At 37.2% G+C, this 26,462-nt stretch overlaps 1 protein-coding gene across 4 annotated transcripts; it reads right to left on the bottom strand.

Annotated features, from left to right (window-relative positions):
• Positions 1 to 942: 942 nt before the first annotated feature.
• LOC139970870 (circularly permutated Ras protein 1-like) lies at positions 943 to 24,145 on the bottom strand. 4 transcript variants are annotated; one of them, XM_071976928.1, is made up of 18 exons: positions 23,999 to 24,145; positions 20,991 to 21,162; positions 19,380 to 19,448; positions 18,785 to 18,904; positions 18,102 to 18,284; positions 17,562 to 17,736; positions 16,905 to 17,118; positions 14,906 to 14,951; positions 13,575 to 13,740; positions 12,074 to 12,149; positions 10,713 to 10,910; positions 9,253 to 9,433; positions 8,431 to 8,670; positions 6,329 to 6,457; positions 5,567 to 5,662; positions 3,970 to 4,061; positions 2,617 to 2,725; positions 943 to 2,120 (listed from the first exon to the last, which is right to left on the bottom strand). In XM_071976928.1, the coding sequence occupies exons 2-18, from the start codon at positions 21,108 to 21,110 to the stop codon at positions 1,956 to 1,958; spliced, it is 2,379 nt and encodes a 792-aa protein (XP_071833029.1). In that variant the 5' UTR covers positions 21,111 to 21,162; positions 23,999 to 24,145; the 3' UTR covers positions 943 to 1,955. The 4 variants fall into 4 exon arrangements, with proteins under 4 accessions (XP_071833029.1, XP_071833027.1, XP_071833028.1 ...); XM_071976926.1 differs by lacking the exon at positions 23,999 to 24,145 and adding an exon at positions 23,744 to 23,987; XM_071976927.1 differs by lacking the exon at positions 23,999 to 24,145 and adding an exon at positions 23,782 to 23,987.
• Between the last annotated feature and the right edge of the window lie 2,317 nt (positions 24,146 to 26,462).

Genomic DNA, 26,462 nt, shown 5'->3' with positions numbered 1-26,462 from the left:
CTGGTGGACTGAAAATTAGTTAGGATCTTTAAATTGTGATACAAGATTTGAGCATGTCGGATATCATGTTAAAGCTTGTTTTTCACCTAGTGATTGTTTCTACAAGACTAGTTTGGAATCCAAATTAGTTTTGACGATTATGTGGAATTTGCATGAATGTAGCTGTTATGTACAACTCCGTGGTACGACATGATATCACATGTCTCGGTAAGATATAGATGATTGGGCGTGAAGAAATGTTTCATGGTCAGTGTTAATTAAAGAATATATTCAATATTCATGTGACTAAATTATAAAGTGCATCGCTGATACAATACTCAAACCAAACAAGATTAAGGTCAAAGGTCAAATAAGGTCAAATAAATGTACTGATGCGTGTAATCACCTGTTGCTGCTTTGGCATTACCACAGGCCTGTCGAGGGAGACTTTGGAAAGTCGGGAAGAGGTATAGCCCCATGGGGAGCGGTATATCCCAGGGGAAGGGGCATAACCCTGGGAGAAGGGCCTAACCCCGAAATAATGCGGTGTATCTCGGAATTTTGGAGGTTCGGAGGAATAGGCAAGGCGGAGTGTATAGCCTAGTGGTTAACGCCGGCGTCTCCCAGTCATGAGATCCCCGGTTCGATTCCCCGCCGACAGCAATGTGTGTCGCCTGGCAAGGGTGTTGTTCAATAACAACTTCCTGACATGGACGTTAAATGGATGTGTGCCGAGAGATTGGCTTCGGTCAGCTTGCGAGTCTACAAGCCTCCATGGCTTCTTTCGCGAGTTCCTGCTTGCGGGAAGATCACATATACATACATACATACATATGGATTAAGAATAATTTAAATTTAAGAGTAAATTGTATAACTAACTACAGAGACAAGTCAAGGCTCAGGTTAAACTAAGCTACTTTGGTTTTTGTATATGATAAAAGTAAAACAAGTAAGTAAGTGATATACACTTAGACATTTTATTTTACTAAAGACATATGAAATGAAGATATTTCAAAATATTAAAATTAAAATATGTGGCTAAGCATGAATTAGTTAACAATATATTCTGTAGAAATCAAACAGACAATTGCAAATAGATGAGTTCATATTATGAAAGAACTTTGTTCCAATCTTAAGGAATATCTGATTACATATTTCAGGCAAAAAGATAATATAAAACATAAACAAAGCAGAAAAAAATAAGCAGAAAAAAATAAACGTGTTGAGAATAACGATTCTACAATGATAATCAATGGAGCTTGGAATACAATGGAAAGTGTAAAACAATGATACACAATGGAATATGTAAAGAAGGAAAATATTAGATGAGAATGCTAAATACACCCCCTCTCCAGGAAAGCACATTAATGGTACATACCAAACAAAACAACCTGATAAATACTCATAATTACATGGCACTATTAAAATGAGAGGTAACTTTATCAAAGATTCAGTTGAGAAAGACTGCTGGGCTAACTTTTCTTTCTTTCTTTTCCATTTTTTTTGGGGAGGGCGAGGGGCAGAAATTGAGTTTCCTTGTTGTTATCAGTTTTTATATTATTTTGAAGAAAAAAGTCGGACACATGGCAGCTGTCTATAAAGGAATAACAAAAATGACAGTTAAAAAACTATGCTGCATTTAGAGAATGCTGGATATCGAGCGAAACAGAATGTACAATAAGTGAGTAATTGGCAGTAAAACAGCCAATATTGGGGATATTACTGAGTATATATATATATATATATATATATATGTATATATATATATATATACATATATATATATATATATATATACATATATACATATATATATAATTTGTAATATTCTTCCTTTCATCATGCCTCCCATTAAGAGGGTCTTCTTTCATCTTGGCAACGCTTGTACAAGTTTATTTCAATAAACCATCACCATAATGAAAATGAAAAGAAATCAAGGCCTTGCCATCCATATTGTGAGTTTTTTTTTAATTCCCTTAATATTTGTAGAATTTCTCTTGATGTTGTGACGATGTCGATTTACATTTCGCGAGCACACGCGTCCTCATTCCTTCTTTACCTTTCATCCTCGCTGCCCTCCGTTCTTGGCCTACCTTGTGCAGATTGGCCGCTCTTAAACTTGGTGCTGCAGCTAAAGGTACCTTTATAAAGATGAAAACAAACAAGAGTTAGGCACAAAAAAATTATTACAAAGAAATTTGCAAAATAATTTGAATCCATAAGATTATTTAGGAATAAATGCCTTTTGATGTATCTGTATTCAAGTTTACTGCAAGAAATGTCCAAGGAGGTCTTTTGTTGATTTTTACAGGAAAAAATCTACTCAGTCACTATTTCCTGAACAGAGACTCTTTTCAAACTCGCTCACATCAGTGACATGTGCAAGAGGCTTTGACCTGCCACACTTTGTGGTACCTAGCTTGATTGGACCCGTTTGGCTAATTTGCATATTTAGAATTGGTGCTGAAGCCATTTATTGTTATTACTTATGAGGCTTTCCTATAGAATAAGTACAAACAAACAGTACTGGATGACAATTGAGAAAACTCTTCAATTATCTCGAACATTTTCACAAACATATATGTGGCCATATCCGGAGAAATGTGTTTTTGAAAGGTGACTGGTATTATTACTTACCACTAATTCCCCTTCCAACTCCAATGCGTTTCTTTCGAAGGACAAAAATTCATTTCCCTTGTCGTAATCTCGTGTTGCACTGGCAACACTCATGAGATGGTGACTTTTCCTGTCAAAGATTTGAAAGAAGATGAAATTTGAAATCCTGTGTATGATTTAAGTAATTTCAGGTAAAGGAAATATAATATGCTGCTAGCCCCTCTTTTAGAGCCAATTATTAAAGCATCACTGCTGGTGATCAGTTGACAAGGGACATATTTGAAAACTTTGAAGATAGCCTTTCTTTTAAAGTGAGAAAAACGTGACATTGTGGAGAATTGACAGAATTCAGGGACAAATGACGAGATTGTTCGTAAAACCGTACAATCTAGATTTTTATGAACCAGCAGTTCCTTTTTGGTTTCTGGCGCTGATGACCCTGGAGTTCCAACACTGAAGGAGATAAATACCAGGGCATCTCCAACAAGGGGCATGGTTGTTGTCATTCTCTGGAACCAATGAGTCTTAAGGGCATTACAAAATGTGGTAGGGGTAGGGACACAAACACAGCTCTCAAAAAGTCAGCCAGGCAATTTTGAAAGTGTGAAAGGACATCAAGGCAATGTTATTGTGATTGAGTTGTACGAATCCTTTATATATCCACAAGTTGCCCCTAAAATGCTCTTTACTTCAATACTCAGCTTTAGCTTTGTGGGAATTATATTTTGAAAAACTAACAGTCTACTGGTATCATATCAGTTTCGTTCTGCCACAATTGTATTCTCAAGGACGTCTGTAAACTAGACTCGGATAGTTTCATAATCTAGAGTATTATGAAGACACCTAAGACTACATGGATAAATTAAAGAGCACGGCAGCTTTTGCAGACCGGTAATGCAGGATTTTACGGCAAATGTTACCATCGTTGATCGGAGGAGTTGGCAACGACTGCAAGTTTGCACTGCTGTAGCAACTATAAACCACAGGAAAGCAAACTGCAGTATTGAAAAATAGAACAGAGAGAGATAATGGAGATCCATTATGTATTAAAGTACACAAGCAGATGAGAACTTAACAAAAGTTTCGAAAATTGTAGCTTTGACAAATTATAGATCGATTTCTGAGGTACAAGGTCAGGGGTCAAGGTCAGCGGGAAAATGGCAATAAAAAAGGGGGGAATTTTCTGCCATGCTAGATGAGGATCACATGATGTTTACAGGGCATTAATGTTTCATAATGGCGAAAACAGTTTTATTAGTTAGTGAAAGCAAAGAATATTAGTCATATTACTCAACCATATAAGTAAATAAACCCTGGAGGGCTACAGAATACCTAAATCTAGCCTAGAGCAGTTTGCAAATAGAAAGTACTTACAGATGCAACCTTGCTCCCAGGACATTTCCGGCTTTAGCCTTTGCAGCAGATTCCTTCATCGCCATGGCACCCACTACCGGAATATTCAAGTTCTGTTAGAGAGAATTTAAAGCTATGAAGCACTAACATTCTCACCTTTTATTTTATCATTGTCATAATGATATGATTTCCCCCTTATTTTCAGCAATAGGTAAAGACACTTAGGGTTCTATAATTGATGACATATATGTATCAACAAATGTCACAAATCAAATATCGCACCATTCCCATCTCAGCATCTTTGACTATGTTGTTCAATTCACGGATACACGTCTTTAGTGCCTGTAATGCCTCATAGGGTACTGCCTCATAGAATATCCTGGTGCACAGTCAACGCCCCATAGAATATCCAGGTGAACAGGCAACGCCCCATAGAATATCCAGGTGCACAGGCAACGCCCATAGAATATCCAGGTGCACAGTCAACGCCCCATAGAATATCCAGGTGCACAGGCAACGCCCCATAGAATATCCAGGTGCACAGTCAACGCCCCATAGAATATCCAGGTGCACAGGCAACGCCCCATAGAATATCCAAGTGCACAGTCAACACCCCATAGATATCCAGGTGCACAATCAAAGCCCAATAGAATATCCAGGTGCACAGGCAACGCCCCATATATACCCTAGTGCACAGTCAACGCTCCATAGAATATCCAGGTGCACAGTCAACGCCCCATAGATATCCAGGTGCACAGGCAACGCCCCATAGAATATCCAGATGCACAGTCAACACCCCATAGAATATCCAGGTGCACAGTCAACACCCCATAGATATCCAGGTGCAGAATCAACGCCCCATAGAATATCCAGGTGCACATGCAACGCCCATAGAATATCTATATTTGTGCATAGGAATGCATACCTTTTTTTATTTATTTTTTTATTTTTTATTTCACAGCATAGACATACCGAGGAGGCCAAAACCGAATAACAAAGGAAGAGTAGCTTTTCATTTTCCAATCGATGCTTACAGGTTGCAGCTTTGCAGTGAGTTATATCAACTTCTTAGTCATGCTGATTCAAGCTCCGTAATATTCACACATAATTACCTAGTATTACTCTTTCATCCAAACTATGAGATTCGTACATGTGTAACGACTGCTTAGTCGCTCCTAATTAACAAGTGGTTACTGTTTCAACCGCTCGTTCAAGTATAGAAACTTTGTGTCCCACAAATGTAGAGCAATTTCTTTCTTCACTTATGCGATTCTTTCGTGCTTCATCATTCCTGGTGTTTTAGATTGACTAAAACTAACGTGTTACAGATTACACTCTTGAGCAACTTTCATTTTTCTTTGGCAAGAAGCAGAGATTGTGACAAAGTCTATTCAAATGATATCGATTATAATGAATATGTTATGGTACTGAAGTAAGAGATTAAGAGTGATATCTAGAATAACCACCACCCTAGACTTATCTGAAAACCCAGAGCAGAAATTAGGACTGGAGATTTCCATCTCAAAGTTCAATACAAGCCTTCGGTGATATTTCTGTTTCAGCAACAATTTTCTAGACATTATTAAACCAAGAAAGAAGCAAAAAGGATATATCTAACCGTTTCCATTTGATTTCTGTCTGATGTCGTCTCACGTTTCTCTGTCAAAATCCGAAGAAATCTTCTCCCGTCTTTGGTGGTGTAACGAACTTGAATCTAAAAAGCGAAGGCAACGACGCAGTGGGTTTTTATATTTTGGCACTCTCAAAGCATACTCAATTGCATTTTGATTTTATTCATATTACTGCTTTATGAGAATTTCCAAGATTGGTCATAATTTTCACAGTTCTCATTGATATAAACGACCAATCACTTTCAGGATAGAAGTACCTTGTTCTATATAGCAGGTATTGAATATTAATTCAATTCATTTTGCTTCACAATTAAAATTCATTTGTAACAACAACCATCTTTTAGTTTGATGAATAGGAGACAAGATAACCATCTTAGCAATGTCCTACAGTTTCATGATGTTTTCATCTTTTCATTTCAAAATGGTTGCATTTTGTGACTTCCAATACCACTTCAGAAAGGCAGCTATAGCCTCGTGAAAGTAAATAATATTTAACTCTATTTCCATATCTTGTCACCTCTCCAAGCAACAATAATATGATCTCCTGTTTCAGATGATTATTCAGATTCCTTTGTCCGCTATAGCAGTGATCAAACTTTCCAACATGTCATATAATTAGCAATTTACATCAACCCACCCCTTCCCCACTGTTCTACAAAACTATAACATTCTCTACAAGTTTGTTTTGAAAATAATTAAAAGCTCATACGACCCATCAGATACTTTTAAAGAAGTAAATCTTGGCTCACCTGGAAAGGCAAAGCAGAAACTTCAGCATTTTGGAACTCTTCTTTCTTCTGGAATCTGAAGGTCAGTTCTGTGGATTTGTGTACATTCCCCAAACTGCAAGAAGCTATACTCTTCTTGTTGAACTCAATCTGTGTACATCAACAAACAATTATTTACAAAGAAAGATTCATAAAATATTAGGTGTACTGTCAGTTCCATTCCAATATGAAAGCAATAAGCTTCCTAACAGTCACTGCATGGCCACCTAGCTGGTCTGAACTGTACTCTTTTCTCTCAGATTTGGCAGAATGTCTGACAAATTTGATCTGTAATTCAAGTTATGATATGTTACAAGTTGCAATAGCAAACCCCAATTAGTTGTTGAACCTGAAAATATCCTCCAGATAAACTTAGAAGTAGATTTCACTATTAGCCTGACTCCAAAGGACAGTAAGAAAACACTATCCTACGGCATGCCATGTTGGACAGAGCTTAGCTTGTCCGCGGTGTTGGTTGCAAATGTCAGAGTGACCAAATTAAAAAAAAAAACACTGTAAAAATTAACCCCAATCATATTCTCTAAGCATATAGGTCCCCATGAGAAGAACTGAAAAGAAAACCAGCAGGAAAATCCTCCCAGCAGTTACCTACCTTAAATACAAGACATATGCAGCACAAGAGTAGTTTGCAAGCTAACCTTGGCTTTACTGCTACAGGGCAATCATTAATCTATGAATGCTTTTCTGCCGTACCGTAAAAGCTAGCTGATTGCAATCACACTTTTTTCGGTTGGTCTTATCAAGTATTAGTTCAGCATGTGAAGCCCCCAACCCCCACCCCTGCAGCTTCCTGTGAATGGAGGAAACCCAGGTTCCTATAAGATGCAAAGTAAGGTGCTTTGTAATGTCTACAATATCTACACCATGAAATATTGAATTTGTTGATATCACCACCAGCAGAGGACTTGATGTGTTAGTAGCAAAATGTTTTCAGGTTTGTAAGAAAGTTACCGATTCAAACTATTTAGTATGGGCAATTGCACTAAATGTCCACAAATGTTGTTGCACTGATGCTCATCTCTATAAACACCCTTTAATTAAGGAAAGAAGTTCAACGTTACTTTTCTTTCCAACTGATATCTTGAAGAAAAGAAAGAAAGGAGCTACATTGTAACATATTGAATTTTGTCACCAGACAGGACAAGCAGTATTTCTGGAAGAATAACGAAAATGCAACACGGGAAACACAAAAAATACAAGTGGGGAAGACAGAGATGGCAATTAACCTTTTTTAAGGTCAAGAGGTGACAAGCCGATACAAGCAATATTATGACAGTGCTAAACTCATCCATCATAAGTAGTTTAGTTTAGTAGAGCATAAACTCCCGGATAGAACTATAAAATTAAAGGCATCCTACCAGGCATATATGATTTTTACATTTTCCCATTTGCTGACACCAAATGACCTTTGACCTCCGCCCAAAACAAAAGGATTCTTGCACTCATGGTAGGGAAGCCGCATGCAAAATATGCCGCATGAGAACTGCAGATGCTGTCTTTCTTGAGATACGGTGTTTACAAGCTAGGGTGTAACACACACACACACGCACACACACACATGCCAACTTGACTACATAGGTTATTTTCCTGCCTATGGCAAGTAACCAAAAAGACATTACTAAGGAAATAAACGTTGATTGAACCATATTAAGTTGGGTTTTCAGTAACTCATATTTCAGCCTAAGTTTCCTTCCATGCCGGCTGTAAGAGTCAAAACTTAACAGGGGCAAACAATATGGGCGTCCAAAATTTTCTCAGTGCAATATAACTTGAGAAAAACTTTGCTGTATGTATGAGTTAGTTTTTAATATTACATGCACTGGGCAATCATTTGGGCACTGGGCGTATGTAACCGGACAATAATTGGCTGACGTATTATGACACACTGCATGTTTCCATCTTTGTAGTTATTGAAAACAAATCGCTACAATTCCCAAAATTGTAGAGAGTTCCTAGAAGAAGAATATCCTACATTGTTAAAACCTGCAAAAGTTCTCCCCACCCCCAATAAAAATAAAAATATTTGATGAATAGTAGACGGTGGGGGTGGGGCAGGATTTTACCTTTTCACTGACAAAGCAGAGGTAAGGGTGAAGTATCGCTGTGACCTCGACACCGGTGGCGATAATTACGTCCTGCATGAGTTCCCTCATCTTGTGGCTGAGTTCGTGAGGACTGAGAAGGTTAATAGTCCCACCAGTGATGGCAGCAGCCTTACTGACAGTCTCAAGCTCGTACTCTTTACAAGTCTGTATACCGATCACGGATATCGTGGTTTGTTGCTCCTGAGCAATCTCTCCAATCTGTCAAGACGGACACCATGAGACACGATAACTTAGATAGATGGTTGACATTCTACACATACCGGGTTTTTTCCCGCCAAGATCTTTGGTACACGAATATGATTGGAGGTAAAACACTGAAATAGTATCTCTTATCAGGGTGGCGAGTGAGTGCAAGTTAGGATATCAATATGTCTGGATATCAGCAAGGCATTTGTGTTTCCTTCTTTCTAGTTTTTGGAAATTTTGAAAGAGCACAGAAAATATCGGCTAGACAGAAGAAAACAAAAACAAAAAACAGTGGCCTCAGGAATACAAAGCCTGCCCTCTACTTACGGAGTTGTCATGCCCTAAGCTGTGCATGGCGCAACTGACTAATTAAACATTGTTTTGGTAGGCGGGTGCACGTGAGAAGCTGTAATAGATCGGATACTGTGTAAAGCAAGCCATCGCACCCCATTTTTCAATTGCTACCATTCAGAAGGTGACGGTGAAAGGACTTCAAACAAAGTACACCCTTCTCAAGCTATGTACATATGGACAATGGAAAATTCAACAAACTGACCACTGTCTGGAAATAAATATATGACGGCAGATTCTGACCTTATCATAAAATCCAGGATCTCCTGGCAAGCTTCCAATTCCTTGGTTAGGCTCTCCATCTGTACACAATACTATCTCCGAGCCTGGAGTCTTGCTCAAGAAACCCACACACATGGCCAAGGCAGGCCCCAGTGCTGTCGAGCCAGCAAGACGTAGGTTAGAGATCTGTCCTCGCAGAGCTCTGAGGAAAGAATATATAGTTAGGTGCTGAATTTATCACGTATGTTTTGTCACAGTTACGTTATAATGGTTTCTGAGTTTATATACTTGCTAAATGTCAAAGGTCTGTAGTTTCACAAAAGGCTATTATATAACAAAAAAGTCTTGTAATTATATCAGACTGTATTACTAACTAAATGGTTACATTATCACTGCTTATGTTCTCAACTACAAACAAGGAAAGCAGTATACATTACTCTAGTATGCTGTTTGCTAATGTAATCAACTGGTTGGAGGTGAGGGTGGGGGGGGGGGAGGACGACAGAGTTTCTTAACAAAAGCACATCCTGTAACTTGGATGCACAGCTTTTTCCACTATACAGAAAGAATCTGTCTTCTTCTAAATACAGTTGGCCTTCATATAACCAATGTATTGAAACATCTTCTTCATTTGTCACTTTGTTTTCTTCATAATAACCAATCAGTTTCACATCACACAAGTGCTCTGTTACCAAGAGATGCAGCCAAACATCAGCATCAGAAATACCAACTGTTTTAAACAATGAAATAATACACATGATACCGTTCAATTATTGATATTGAATCAGCACTGGGATTTTCATCCTACATGGTTGACAAATAAATCAAGAAGATCTGGTTGGCTCCTTAATAGTCTGCTACAACCTATTTTGTGAAAAGCTCTTTCATGCCCAATTCTTTTTGGCTACATTGATTTAATGAAATTAAAGCTCCTTCCAGAGAGCTTGTTTTTTAACATTACATTGCATACTAATGTAGACAGAATAAACTTGTTTGCAATGTACAACAGGCAAACATTTAAAGAACCAACAAAATTGGGCTCTACCTTTTCTGTAACTTCAGTTTTGTGTAGTATAAATAAAGTTTTAAAAAAATATCAAGAAAAAACCCTTCTACAGTAAGTCATGAAAGACAGACGTAGATGTATGCAAGTGCCACCTACACACTCGACAAAATATAAGTCTTGACAAATTAGTTTATATGAACATGGTGAGAATCTAAGGAGCAAAGCCCATTCTAGTTTATTTTCTACAAATATACAGGAGAGTATGTTTGTTCATCAGTCGACATGACACAGCACTACAGGAATATACTGTACACACCCAGTAGTCGGAATCATGGGAAATTATTAAGTTACTTATCATATTTCAAACATTTATTGTCACAATCTCCAAATTTGCATAGTTAGGCTCTTTGAGGAAGAGCTTGTGATCTTAATTATCATTCACATCATTATAGATTGATAAACACGTTAAACTTACTCGGCGTTTTCGCTCAGTGGTTTCATGGTCTCAGTTACGGCTAGACTTTTTCCAAGTGTCAGTAACCTATCCAGGTAACTGGCAGCACTTGTAAACTCAACCTTGGTATCTTTATCGCACATAAACTTAATAACCGACCCAAAGGACACAAGTCCTGCCTTCTTCTCTGGTGACTCAATCTCATGGAAATCAATTTGCCTGAAGGAAATATAAAACCCAGAAAACGAAAACGTTTTGTGGTTACTTTGTCTAAACATATTAATAGTGTGGTAGGCAATACATGTTAATATACATCATCTGTTGCCTAATGTGGCAAAGTATAAAGGAAGGTATCAGGAATCACTTATGGTGTTGACAATTCAATGGTAGGGATTTTACAGTAAAGAAATTTTATAGATATTTTGATAGTCCACAGGTCATGGGGTATAAATCACAAAACAAATTGCACATCTGAGACCAATTGAGATAACCTTTTGACCCCTTGAGCCCATTTTGCCACTTTTGAGATAACCTGTTGACCCCTTGATGCTCAGAGGGTGAAACTGGATAAAGGCCACTTGAGTTTGCTATAAAGCAATACTACATATCAACTTTCCTTGACCTTTCCTGGATGACTGTATTTTCTGTTAAAGACTTGCAGAGCACCTACACAAAACAACTTAACTGAACTGAATTTGATCAAACAATTTTGCACAAAAAGAAAATCATACCATTGGAAAATTGACAGATTTATTGTAGCATAATTTTGGAGTTATCATGTTCAAAGGTTTTCAGACTTAAACACCTGTGAACCTCTACTAATTTCACTCATGGGGCATCTATCTACCAAGTATGACATTGTTCCTACTTTGATTGATGAGATATCGGTTTTACAAGATGTTTTTGACTATTTCCCTTTAAGCCTCACCACCTCATGAATATTAATGAGGTCAAAGTTGTTGTTACACAGAACATATACTCACTTCACCATACCAGGTATGAAATAAGTCGGACATATATTGAAGATATATTGAAAATTTCATTGTCCTGATTTTGCTCTTTCCATTCTCAAAATGTGAACAACTTTTTAGAAAATAATGCTATCACACACCCCCATGTCCCCGTCTTATGAACAAGGCAATTTGAATGCGTCTTCTTACCTGAGACCAAAAAGCCTGGCAACTGGCCATAAATCCTGTTATCATGAAAAAATTAAAATTCCTATTACAAGTAGCTGAAATAGGGATTTAGCTTTTGACCGAGAAGATGTATTATATACAAAAAAAGAAAAAGAAAAAAGTCAAACATATATTTTTGTTTCACTGATCATAATAATTAAAAAAGATAGGCTTGGGTCTGCTGGGATCATAAATTAACCATACCTCTGTACTGCCTGCTTGATGCAATCCAGTCTCGACACTGACGCAACGGTTCCTCTTCGAAGGGCAAACCACTCAGCTGATGAAAAATGATAAAGCATTTTAATAACAAACAATTGTAAAACCAGGAAGCTAGGATACATTATTTTGAAACTCTAACCAAATGGGAGCTAATGTTTCCTTGACATTACATGGTCACACTCCTTTACCTTTTGATGCAAGGTTTTATCAAATGCATTCACCAGCTTAAGTACATAATATCAAGCATTAGCTGGAACACATTATTCTTGATTCTCATATTATTTTTTTTTGTATCCAAATTCATCCCAATTTTTATCCAGTTTCTATCTCACATGATTTTTAATCCAAAGAATCATACAGCTTCAAACCACAGACCTTTTTAAGTATCAAACTGCAGAAATGCACGCCATGGACTAACACCGTTTGTATGATACCATTTTCCAACGGTTCTTGGCTTACTACTAGCTACATGTTTATTGTAAGCTGCAAGAGATACAGCATCTCTGCCTTCATAGTCAACAAATATCTCTAGACAATCTGCTTGGTCTGTTCAGCTTCTACATCTTGCTGTTTAATGTATTGGATAGAGTGACTATTCTATGTACAATACTATAAATTACAAGCATCAGCTCTTGAGTTTGGTTTCACAGCTGTAACATGTACACGACATTTCCAATTGCTTGTACTACTACTGTATGAGTTATCACACTGCCGTTCATAATTGTACATAACGTGCAAGCAATTGGTCCGACTTGAGAACAACAAGGATTGTCTTATCGTTTTAATTAGTGGAGATTGCATTATCTTAAGTACTAACAAGCAAAACGTACCCAAATTATAAATCAATGTAAATCGTTAAGAGACACTGAAATGTGAAAGCGATCTGATGTGAATGAATGATTTAGACGAGCTATTTGAGGAGGCATGAGTACATTATTGCTCCATTACTCTGCCATTTCAACGACATTTCTGGGATGATGAAAATGGTGGACTAACTTTGAAGCGAGCATCATCTCTTACGATTGGCTTCAATATATATGATGTGGGTAATGTTTTTTTTTCATTTTTCCATTCCTATTTTGCAGCAGTTGGAGAGAAAGAGCTAGCGGTATTTAGTTTACACAGCTCCAACACATACCTGACAATATCACACACACCCACCCACACAGCTGTGTTTACATTCAGACAGAGGACCCCATTGTTTTTTGCCATTGTTCAAATCCACTTACCGTAACCTTAATAATACCCCTTTACAATAGAATTCTTGCGAGGACGTGGTGACACACACACACACACGCTACATTCGAATATGTGGAACCTTACCTGAAGTAAAACATATTGCAGATATCTTTGTGGTACAATAATAACTAACATAATTATTTATCATATTAATAATTATTAACAATTTATAAGTACAATCATGAAGTTTGGAAAATGTCATTTTGTCATTCTGCTATTTACAAAGATGTGTCATTAGTGATACCTTGAAGCTTAGGCAGAGCGGTCTTAATTCCCATTGATGAACTGACGTCTATACAGTAAATCACCACGCCAGCCTGTGACACAGGTTTATCTGTCTCCAGGGTAACCTCCGTCTCTTGTTCAGAGGAAGCTTCGACCAAAAAGTCGACCTGAGATTCTTTTGGAATCTGCAACATTAACAACAAAATGAAAATACATGTTTTCAATTTTAAATTGGAAATATGTGTGCTATTAATAAGATATGCCATGCTATAGTATGAAAAAGTAACTGACATTTTTGCAGTCACAGTTCATATGCACCACGCCTGTCTGGACACTGACAGTAAAAACGTCTTGGACATTGCTTAATTCTCATAAATTTTAAATTTTTGTCTAAAATATTGAACCTGTTCTTAGACTGATTTTGATAACAGTTCAGGGTTTTGTTCACATTTGTTGTAAGAAGGAAAACTAACATATCGCCCACACATAGTCTCCAGGGTTTTGTTCACGCATGTTGTATGAAGGAACATTAACATATCGCCCACATTTAGACTCCAGGGTTTTGTTTATGTTTGTTGTTAGAAGGAACACTAACATATCGCCCATATGTAGTCCCTAGGGATTTTTGCGTTTGTTGTAAGAAGGAACACTAACATATCGCCCAATTATAGTCTCCAGGGTTTTGTTCACGTTTGTTGTTAGAACGAACACTAACATATCGCCCATTTATAGTCCCCAGGATTTTGTTCACGTTTGTTGTAAAAAGGAACACTAACATATCGCCTACATGTAGTTTCCAAACGATTTTAGTCTAAACAAAGCACCACAAGAAGTCTTCACACACTACCGTACTGACATTAAAAATCTGTGGTACCTAGTAGTTAGTCAAGTACACCAGCTCAAGCACAGCAACTAATACTTTTAACACATACTGTATCTGAGGAGCTTCAATTACCTCACCATTTATATATTCCAGTGGAGATATAATTTGTACAAATTTTATAGTCACTTTTCAAAACATGTGAAAACTAGATTGTTTCAAGGTAAAACGGTTTGCTGGATAGCTCTCTTAGAACAGGAGTTTTATATCCTGAGGTCACTCCATGGTGTGATTCTGTTTTATTTGTGTGATGTGGGCGGTTGTGATTTCTAAAGAATCACCTTGGAAGAATTCTATTGTATGTGGCATTGTTAAGGTTAGTGGATTTGAACAATGGAAAATACAATGGGGTTCTCGGTTGGAATGTAATACAAACATGTGTGCGTGTGTATGTGTGATTTTTCAAAGAGCAAAATTAGAAATTTTGTGAACCTCTTTATAGACTGATTGACACACAATCACACACTTACTTCCTCATCAGAAACGTCTACCTCATTTTTGGTGTCACAGAAATCGCTGCAGAAATAAAAAAGAAAGAAAAGAAAAGCAAAACAACCATGGAACAAGCTATCAATTTTATGCTGCTCATTGAGAAAGATTAGAGATGATTATCTAAGTTCCCCCAACTTTTGCCTTGATGCCCTCGGGGACCATCCAGCAGCGGATGTTGATGTCTACAGACAAGAAGTATCCCCCCCCCCACTCCTCTACCCTTCCTTTGAGAAATTTTTATATTACCATTAAGGTTGCTTAGTTGCCATAATTTTAAAGTAATTTACATTTAATATTTTCACTCTCTCGTTTTTCGGTCAGACTAGCGCCGCAGGCCCTAAAGCATTCAGCGACGGTTATATGAATCAATTGCTTATCAGGTGAACGCAGAACATTCTCAACAACAGTACAACTTTTTCTATGTTATTTATCAGTTTTCTTGTCTGTTCTGTAGCTAGCTTCTTGTTTAGTGGAAAGACGTTATTGATATTGATAAAGTTTTGCAAAGCACACCAAAGAAATCACTGAGTAAAATTGTGATATACTCTAAATGGAATCGCACTGGGGATCGCATGGCATCTCACAGTACAATGTAGAGCTGCATCTTTACAATATTTGTAGTTGGCATGCAATCGCATATACAGCACAACAGAATTAAATTTTAACAAAGGTTTAATTGGAAAAAAATAAAATAATAATCATGAAATATGTTTTGTTTGTAAGAATATATTTTCACATCCATTATAATATGGGAGGTCGATTAACTCAAAGATATATAGAGAAAAGGGAGGGGGGGGTGGGTGGAGGTTCTTCTGACAAAAATGATTTCAATTCATGGGACCATATTTAGAGTAAGGTGGAAGAAAGTGAAAAGCTGTTTTCAAAATTTGTATGTTTCTCGCTGATATTCAAGCATAATGACCTGATCCAGTCGATTGACCTCCACCAAAACCAATATATGAATCTAGCAGTCATGTGAGGAGACCTGAACCTCGTAAGGTCCAACAAAACTGTGGTCTTTCTTGAGATGTTCTTTATAATTTTGTTCCTCTCTGATATGACTTTTGAACCTTCACCAAAAAACAAAATAGGGTTCCTAACCCCACCAAAGGAGATTAATGCAATACACATGTACTCCTTTAAGGTTGCACACTCCACACTGAGCATACCATATCAATCTGCCCACATGTCCTCATTCAGGAAAAGTGCCAAATAGAAACAGGGAAACATCTTTCTCCTTTCTTTTTTTATAACAGGACTTGTTTTTGTTTTTGTGGCTTAGATGGCAAAATGCACAAAATAGAAGCGACTGAGAGATGTGCAAATTGAGACAAATTTTACAGTTAACAGTTCACTCTTCATAGAGTGGCATGGAAAACCTGATAACTGGTGAGTAGAGATGCTTGTTTTACAAGTGAAAACAACTTTGGGCTCTTTGCTAAAACTCTAAATAGTCATGGTATGGAAACTTGAGGTACACAGCAACTAGTTTACAGCATTTGACCTGATGAAAACTTCTACAAGGATTTAGAACCGTATTACTTTGACGAAAACCTTAGTGTAAGTCAACAGGCTATTGATATGTATGGAGTATGCTACCTTACGTCATAGTGCTCACTTCTTGTAAGTAGACAATACCAGTGCCCAACGACTTGCATCATTTCCTCAGAATGTTTGTGTGCTTGCTCCCTGGCATTGATATTATTATCACACAGTCAGACAACATACATAAAAGCAGCCAGACAATACAAGGTGACAACACTACCCAAAGAAGAAAAAACTATGGCAAAATCAAGAGAAAAGACCATTGGAGGATATGAAAAGACAAATAGATGAATAGCACATGTTGAATAATGGAGCACACGCAGGAATATTAATATAGAAGGCAAAACACAAAGACTAAGTTGATCAAAATAGGTCTTCAAGAGGTTATATATAGCATGAATACCATTTTTTCTTTACATAAATAATACTCACCACATCCATGTTTGTGTGGAAGTATCTCCAGAGGATGATGGTGTTATGGTCGATACGTGAGATAAAATGGCGGGGCACTTGCAACAGGATACAGCGTCTCCCGTCATTATCTTGGGGTCATTCTCCAAAGTTCCCAGAGAAACAAGGATAACATTGCCATCAGCTCTCCTTGTTTTGTGTGACTTAATTTTAGCGGATCGCCGCCTGCTAGGGACTTTAGAAGGAGACAGTTTTAAAAATCAACTTTTAAAAATTTTGACTTTAGTTTCCCTCTCATACTAACACCCAATTGAGAAATCTGAAAATTTAATAAGTACCAATTGGATGCTTGGCTTCCCTCTCACTATTCCACCCATCCCCCTTTATGGTCAGTGAATTTTGATTAAAAGCATCGGAAAAGTATCCTAACAATTGGATAGCCATCCCAACGCAAGGTAAATGCCAATAACCCTCTACAACATACATGTATCTGCTTTAAAGGAATAACGATAAGAAACAAATAGGAAAGGGTTAATTGCACTTCCCAAACTTGTGACACACTATACCTTATATTACCTACCTGCAAAATTACGTTACTTGCTATCTGTGTCCAAAATCACTTGACGACTATGAATATTACACAATTTATCGGATTTTTGAAGCAAAGTCAGATAATACCTCTTGGCGGCTGATCTTCGGAGAGCTGAATTTTATCCTTTGGTATCCCCTTCACAGTTATGGTCGTACGGAAGGATTCTTCGATGGTTGGATCGTAGTCATTTAGGAAGGTGTCTTGGGTGAGACGAATCACTATGGCGGACTTACCAACACCTCCAGAACCCAAAATGGCAATCTGTAAAGAGCAAAAAAATTCGATGCAGACTGCATGCAGAGAAAACAGTCACACAAAAAGAGAGATAACATCATGTTTCAAACTTAAGTTCATGTACTGGTTTCCCCATCCCCTCCCCAGGGGTATGGACGCCGCTTCTGCTTCATGATGCCCTGGTACAGCGATCATAGAAACAACAGTTAACATATATACCGGGACATTGTAAGATGTGTTCAACAATTCCCCGCATGGTTTACACGATACAGAGTCGTACACTAGATGGTACTGTAACTGTGTAAAAAGACAAAGAGTTTTGATACATTTCAGTCATAACGATGACTGCCGTTTAATCCGCTTCTACATTTAAGTAACGTCTTGAAACCAACCCTGTACTCGATGCCAGTACGGATCGTTCTTCTGATGAGCTCTTCAAAAGCAAGTGTGACTTTCTCTCCAGTCTTTGCTGATGTTTCCATGAAAGCCATGTCTCTGGCTTTCGCCTCCTTCTCGCCATCGGCAGCTGGTACTTGACGTTCACTCTCAAGATCTGACTTATTCCCGCAGAGTATCTGATTATTAAAACAAAAAAGGTCTAAGGCGTGGGGGAAAAGGCAGTTTGAACCATTCGTATACAGCACGTGTATCTAATGTCACAAACTACACATGTTGAGCATGAAATTCATTTCTTCTTAAATGTTTCGATAGTTCCCCCATTCCATGATCATGTAACGATGCGCCCCATAAACGCACAGGACATAACTTATCAAACATGTCTATACACTGCATACCATATGTTTGTTAAGTTAACCATAAATGACAAACTTGAAGGGCGATCAGATGTAAGTTTTTAATTCATAAGTGCTCAGGCAAAGATATAACTTACTTTTTCATAAAGAAATGCCACACTGACACCATTTTGTGTCCATTTTGACTATTACTCATAAAAGACCTCATGTCCACTCACTATGCTACAGCTTTAGCTAAACATGTCTTGCATCCAATCACATTGCTGCACATGTCATTACTCGTACAGAGCGGTATTTTTATCGGAAAGAAGAGAAAAACTTACGGCTGAAAATGAGGTTCCTTTAATCCTCTTGGCCAGAGTGTGAATGTCTAGAGCTGCTTGAAAACTATTCTTGTCATCGATAGAGTAAACTATCACAAAGGCTTGGCCTAACCGCATATACTGTCAAAGACAAGTTAAAGATCTTTTATCGGCAGACTGTCTTTGTTGTCGATAAAATATCTATTTCCAAAAGTAATTGGCATATAAGTATGAGGTTCCTGAAATATGAACCAAAAATCTTGGTGAATGACTATTTTGGTTGTTGCTAATTTTATTTGATTACAAAGGCAGAATAACTTTTAATGCCAAGACTTGTGTTTCGGGCACATACGATCCGCTGTAGGCTTACCTGTCTCCTCACAGTCACATCGTTCTCGCTCTACCGTGTCTGGCGTGACCCGATATTAGCCTCTGGGAGGCAGAAGTGAAAAGTGTAATCGAACGGTGGTGCCGGACCCAAGGACTGATTGCTAAGGGCATCCAGTGCTAAAGAGGTTTACTACCAGTTCACTCTAGGCAAGGTAGATTGAGAGTGCCCAATTTGTTAACAGAATGTGTGTAAAATTGCTTTACATTGTACTGCACATAATCCTACCTGCTCCCGAATGGTAGAAAACTCCTCTTGCCCTGCCGTGTCCAAAATGTCCAGCATGCAAACATCTCCCTATCCAGAGAAAAAGAAAGAGAATCAAGATCAAAATAGGCTATATGATCAAACTGTTACTGGTGTTACCAACAAAAAACAACAATTACAGAAACTTTCAACAGCCAGACACTCCTTATGTGTATTGTACTAGCCTAAAGAACTTTAAGTGGTTACTTCATAATTTATATGCTAGACCCATTTTATATTTGAGGGGGTCAGGTGGGGGAGGGTGGGGTTGAAACAGGGAGTTTGGTTTATCTTTGTGCCTTTCTTTGATTTCTTTGTCCTCAGGTAGCTTAACCAAAATGATGAGTATCTTTATTGACAATTTACAGTAACTCCACGTTTATAAAATATTCGATGTGAAGTTTTGCCGATGCTGGTATTTATTTTTGCTATCGAAATTATAATGACTTGCTCGCTCTTTTTGTTGCATTTGTAACTTTGCAAATGTGAAAATAAATAATTCAATTCAACCAAAGGAAGGTTTCTGTTGAACTAGAGAGGTCCCAATGCCCACCTCCTGCCCCCCCCCCCCCCCCAATTGTACACATACAGCTGAAGCAGCTAACAGGTTCAAATCTTTGTTTCAAACCCTGCTCTTTCCTTGGGGTCCAGCCTTCTCATCCGGTCCTTCTACATAGGGTGACTCTCATACTGATGTTTCTTCATGGGAACACGTTAACGCCCTCTCTCTTGCATCCCTCAACTAACCAAAATCCTGCCTCCCAGCAGTCATTACTAAACTGCCTGAACTATATTGCTAGCCCAATATGATACTTGAAAATTTGATATTTAACTACCAATAATTATTGTATCCATGCTCATTGCAGGGTATGCATGCATGATATTATTTACAAGTTGACGTAACTACATTTATATAATATTAAATCTATAATTAAATCAATTTGTGTCAAAAGCATTATAGAACGTTGCCTGGGTCTCAGGTTTGTTCAGGACAGATGGATGATGTGGAAAGACAGCACCAGAAGAGACGACAGATAGACAGGGTTTTCTGCAGTTTCTATTATTATATATTTCCACCGCTTCTCGAAACAACCAGAAAATATAAGTGCATAGGTTTTTTCTACAATACTAACTAAACAAATTAAATTGTATTTACAACGTTGCTCACAAACGCAAATCGTGACAATCAGAGGTCTTCAAGTAAATTCTGTCTGAATGATTATTGCGTTCAAAATATCCACTCCTTTTACTTATTTTACTAAATGTTTTACTTGATAAAAGTTGTTAGCATTGCATCATGCTAACAAGATATTTCGCAATGCTACAGCTCGCTCATGGCACAGTAAGAATCGTTAGCATTGCACAATGCTAAACAGGATGTGGCGCAATGCTAGCAGGTTAGCATTACATCATGCTAACAACCGAGGCTCAAATTCTGGTGAGGGGGCGGAGTACTAAATTGAAGGGAGAACATGTACCCTTTACAATTAGAACACAGAGCAGATGCATCTTTATTGTAAACAGATGAATAATACAGAATTCATAATCAAAGATCATCAATATCCCCACGTGATCATCAGCAATTACACTTACATCTTCATCATTCTTTTTCAGATCATCCAAGCTTGCTTTCTTCAATCCTTCTTCCAACATTATCACATCAGCATCGTCGTCTTCTCCTTGCAGATAGACAAACTTACTTCCGAATTCCATCTTGACTAAATCTAGTCCCTGAAATCACAAATTGAGGTAACAGTCTACTTTCCTGCAGAAAATAAAGTTGTATACAGTGATAAGAAATAATTAAACTTGGAAATGAAACTTAGTATAAAACCTACAGTGGCCTACCTGCAAGTGTTTACAAATAGTTTGACAGAAGGTGATTGAGCAAGAATCCTTTCTGATATTAAAGTTAAAGTTAAACTGTCGTCTTAGTTACTTATAAGTGATTAAATCAGAACTTTATTTAAGCTCTCTACTACTATACACTACCATTCCCTAACACAAGATACATGAGGAAATATTTGTTCAATTCCTACACCATTTATCATTTTTGACAATTGTACAAACAATATGGTACTGTTTGTTTCCAATTGAACTTTCAACTACATCTATGAAGGTGATTTTAAGGGGTTGTGAAACTAGCCAGGTAATGTACATCCACCTAATTGATTGAAGAACAAAGTACTGTATGTTGAATGGTTAATCTCTCATTTCAATTAGGCCATGCACACCAAAAAGCAATCTGCTCAAGGAAGGAGGAGTTATTCTTTAAAAGAGTGAACATTGTAAAATGTTGTGATGTAATTTAAGTACATCTTCCAAGTACTATCATAAAATTGATGTACAGTAGGCCTTAGCTACAGTTTATCTCTTTATTTTTTTTATATCATTATTATATATATATATATATATATATATATATATGTAATTATATATTTATATATATATATATGTATATATATATATATTTATATATATATATAAAAATATGTATATAAATATATATATATATATATATGTATATATGTATATATATACATGAAATGCTAATATTGAATATACTAGTACAGATATAAATATGCAAATTATGTAAAAAAAAAAAGCATTTGCGTCTTTATTTAACTTAAAACTGACAAGTTGTAATTATATAAGAACTACATAAAATCATGAAATGCTAATAACGAATATACTAAGTACATATATAAACCATGTACATCAGTTAAAAAACTTTGAGTCTAAAATTACAAACTGTAAATACAGTGCTATGCCATACTGTTCTGTACAATCCTTCATTTAATCTATAAACACATCAATGGAAGTATAGCAGTTGTACAAGATACTGTGTATCTATGTACTTTGGTGGACTGCTATGTATTGTCCAAGATCTTCATTATTACACAATATGTGATGTAGGACTGCAAGAAAAAGCCAAAAATCAAGAACTTCAGGATGAACTAGAAAAAGGAGGTAGGTATGTAATTATGGCACCCATTCCAGCTCCTGTAATGGCCATTTACAATTTCTAAATAAAAGAGAACACCATCCCTTAATATTTACTGTGTCACAACGAGGGTGTTGGTACGCAGCGCAGCAGTGCTAGTAACAATGCGTGGGCAACCTAGTTTTAAACACTTCAAGACTATGTCTCTTCTTAATCTGTCTTAGTCCTACGATAGAAACTATACTGAAAAGCACGATGATTATGTGGAATTTAAATATAGCGGCCACGTCTCCCTGATTTCAAGAAGGTATTAGTCTCGTTAGGGACTGTAACTAGGCAATTAATAACTTGATAAAAAGCATGAGTCCGGCCCTTTTCCTTCTTTCTTAAGGTTTCCCATTTCAAAGTCTTCAAAATCTCAGTGACGCTGGATTGCCTACGGATATCACGAGTAACAAAACGTGCTGCCTCCTTTTGAAGCTTTTCTATTTGATCTTGGTCTGAGACCTTATAAGGGTCCCAAATCTGAGTTGCATATTCAAGAGTAGAGCAACGCATATACATATAGGCCAATTCACATAATTCTGGTGGGCAAGAGCGCAAATTCCTATTCAGGAAGCCAAGGGTTCTGTTGGTCCTACAGCATATCTTATCAATATGTTTAGAGAAAGATAAATTGTTATAAAGAGGATACCAAGATGAAGTTGCGCAGTGACGCACTCTAATATTTGATTGTATATAGAGTAAACAAACACAATATAATTGACCATCCGCTTAAATCCAATTTACAACTTTGAAAATAATCCTCAAATGCTCAGGAAACACAAATATGAAGCTGCTTAAAATGGTTGGCTAAACTTGCAACCTTAGGCAAATGTTGCAATAGATCTGTTCACTGATTAATATGAATTAATGGACTGGTGTATACCATGAAATAATTTATTCGGTATTGCAATGAACGATTAAATGCACAATGGGCAGTTTGCTATACAGGAAGGAGCAAGGAGATCTATAGAACTAGGATAGCAGTTTTGCACACAGAAATAATCTGATAAGAGACACAATTCAGAGACTTCAGAACTGCAATGAAAAATGTGAACACTAACATAATTCCCTGCACACTAAGAGGATCCATTTCAATCTATGAGAAATGGGTATAGGCTCTAAAACGATTTCTACAGTGACAAACTTAGGATAACACATAGTATAACAATACAGTATGTGTCCAAACTAAAGTTCAACTTGAACTTGAAGGAGAATAACATGGATAGTAAAGAACTACTGAGCTACGGTGTGCAAATACGATAAATAAATTACGGTACGTAACCAAGCCCACATGTAAGCCTAGGTTACTGTAAACAACCATATATGCATATAGTAACCTAACTTATTCTTACATTACCTGGCTAAATTGCTGGACAACGACGACGCAGTATTTACCTTTTTTTCAATTCTGCCGTGCTGAAACAGGTTTTAACCACTGTCACGGTTTTGCGAGGAGCTGCCGAAGTACTTCCCTTTCCCGGAGCAGAACTGTTTATTCGTGTCCTATTATACCTGAGAATGCAAGCTTAAAAGTGCCGTCAACATAAGAAAACTTTGCCCCGATAAGTCAACATTTTCAGTAAATTTTTTACATAATAAGACAATACCTTACCAACTGACGCGCAGATAGGCCGTGGAATGCGGAACTGTAGCTGCAGGCTCGTACTCATTGTTAGCTTAATGATATTTCCTTCTTACTACTCAAATGTGTGATTGTACATTCAATATTAATCACTATGTATGGCCGGGTTAAAAGTTGAGAGTTGCCTCCTGCATGGATGATCACGATGCGGCTCAGTGAACTGAAAATGTTGAATACAGTATTGCCCTGTCTCACAGAGGTTTTCTGTACGTACGGCTCCACTTTTGTACTCTTTACGGTAAGTTCATCGAAACGATGGCAACTATGATGTCACCATTATAAATATCAAAATAAAACTGTTAGCAAACTGCTTATCCACTAGAGAGCCTGTGTAAGAAAATGTGTAAAAGTAAGTTGGCCTGACGTTTCGATCCTAGCAGGATCTTCTTCAGAGGCTAAACCTTTATTAATACACAGTTATGGTAAGGCCATACCCAGTGAATTATTGCGATCTTGAGGCGTTACGTAGCACTATTGCAATCAGCAAACAATCAGCAAATTTCTATTACATCATGTCACACATGAACGAGAATTATAGCAATATAAACGTATCGACTGTAGTAGACGTGTAGGCTAGTAGCTACTACAGGTACAGATTGCACAGGTCGGTATCAAACTCCTGCTGGTTCGTCCAGGTGCCGTCAAAAAGATAAACAACGAAAGCTGCATATATATGCCTTTGCTTCACTTTTTGTGCATGTTGATTATGTTATATATAACCAATAGATGACGTACTATACTTGTTTATTAAAACTAATACATGTTTTTCATGAATTAGCTCGGTAATTTACACCAACATTATTTTTTGTCAAGTTATCAACATTTTATTGTGGAATGGATGTCCATCGATCACAGATATGCCGGTTATTACTTTGCCAATCGGAATTTCGATAAAACCTGTGTCGACATACATAAATTTTCGTACTAGTAAATCTTCTTAGTGAGTGTTTATATATACTGATATATAATAATTATAATCAGCAGTTATTTTTACGGTACTTAAGCGACCAAAAATGTGGAAGAAACCCACAAGGGCTTAGGACTTACAACTTACACGTCGGCCCTGGCTTCCAATTCAATATTTTAACTCAAAGTTGGAATCTTTACAATTTAGAAAGTCATTTAGATGGGAAAACAGTAGACTGCTCTTGGTTGAAGAAAACCCCACCTTACTATGAACCTCCTGATTGGCTAAGCCTCATTGCTTCAAATGCCACCACCTCTATCCATTCGGCCGCAGCACGGATATGATACATGATATAGATAATGCCATGTTTGTCAGGGGCGTAGGTTCTCAATCTAGGACTTTGGGGCACACAACTACGAGGGGGGGGGGGGACTAGGGAAATGTGACTTTTGATTTGAGGAGCCGGCAAACTACAAAGCTATACCTCAGCTTCCAACAAAATGGATCCTCTATGAATTGTTTAGCCAGAAATGCTACAAAATCAGAAGGTCTTCTACGCCGGTGCCTTCCATCATAAGTTCCCAGTTCGAGTCACTCCAAGATCGATGTATGTCGTCCAGTTACAGAGTTGTTGAAAATTGACAATTCATTATCATGGACGTTAAATATGAATGTAAGAGACTGACTTCGGTCAGCTTGCGGCTTTGATAAGCCATTGAGGCTTCTTCGCGAGTTCCCGCTTGCAGAAGGATCTAAAATACATACATACATACATACATACATACATACATACATACATACATACATACATACATACATACATACATACATACACGCATACAATCAACAATATGTCATTTTCGCTACATTTTTCTTAATAGTTGAACTGCACGGCACTCCTTAATTAAATATTTATTAAAAGTTACTTAATATTGCAATATGATGGCACTTTTTATATAACAAAAGGGAAATTGGTAGTCACAAAATAGAGAAGTGTACTCCACTTTTTTTTTTAATTAAAATAGCAAAATTGGGAAATGAGACCCCCTTCGATTTACTAATAAGGACGCCATGAAACATTTCTGGTATAGGTTAAACGCTGGCACGTTGTGTTAATGTATACAATATAAAGAAAAGATCGAGTAAGGGTCATTCCGTGTCAAATCATAGATGGCTTTTGCTGCACCCTCTCCAAAAATTCCTAAATGTTTGGTATGATTGGAACACTATGATATAAGCACATTGCTTCACAATTGGCCGATTTATCATACTTTGAAATTCCGCGATTTGTCGCCATCGTGGCAATTTGGCATTTTCTTGACTTTGAGGTCGCATTTCTCAGCAATTAAACATCCAACTTCCTATCTATTACAGATGCCTATATAATCTATTCCATTATATTCTATTATATTAAAAAAGGCTACAAAGACATTGTCTTGTGGAGTCAAATTAAAAGTGTCAAAATATTCCGTCATTAGAGTCGTTCGAACAACTAAATTAAGTCGAAAAACGATGTTAAGATATATC

Source organism: Apostichopus japonicus, chromosome 8 (genome assembly GCF_037975245.1).
Source record: "Apostichopus japonicus isolate 1M-3 chromosome 8, ASM3797524v1, whole genome shotgun sequence".
In the NCBI taxonomy this organism is placed as follows: Eukaryota; Metazoa; Echinodermata; class Holothuroidea; order Aspidochirotida; family Stichopodidae; genus Apostichopus; species Apostichopus japonicus.
Note: the sequence above shows the minus strand (reverse complement) of the source record. Positions and strands in the feature narration are given on the sequence as shown.

Bases quoted from the DNA above. Each gene is read 5' to 3' on its own strand.
- LOC139970870 (XM_071976928.1), bottom strand. From the start codon at position 21,110: ATGGAATTCGGAAGTAAGTTTGTCTATCTGCAAGGAGAAGACGACGAT. The intron at 8,671-9,252 runs GTCAGAATCTGC...CCGTCTTGACAG, and splicing joins ATCCTGGATTTTATGATAAG to ATTGGAGAGATTGCTCAGGA. The intron at 2,726-3,969 runs GTAAGTACTTTC...AATCTTTGACAG, and splicing joins CTGGGAGCAAGGTTGCATCT to GAAAAGTCACCATCTCATGA.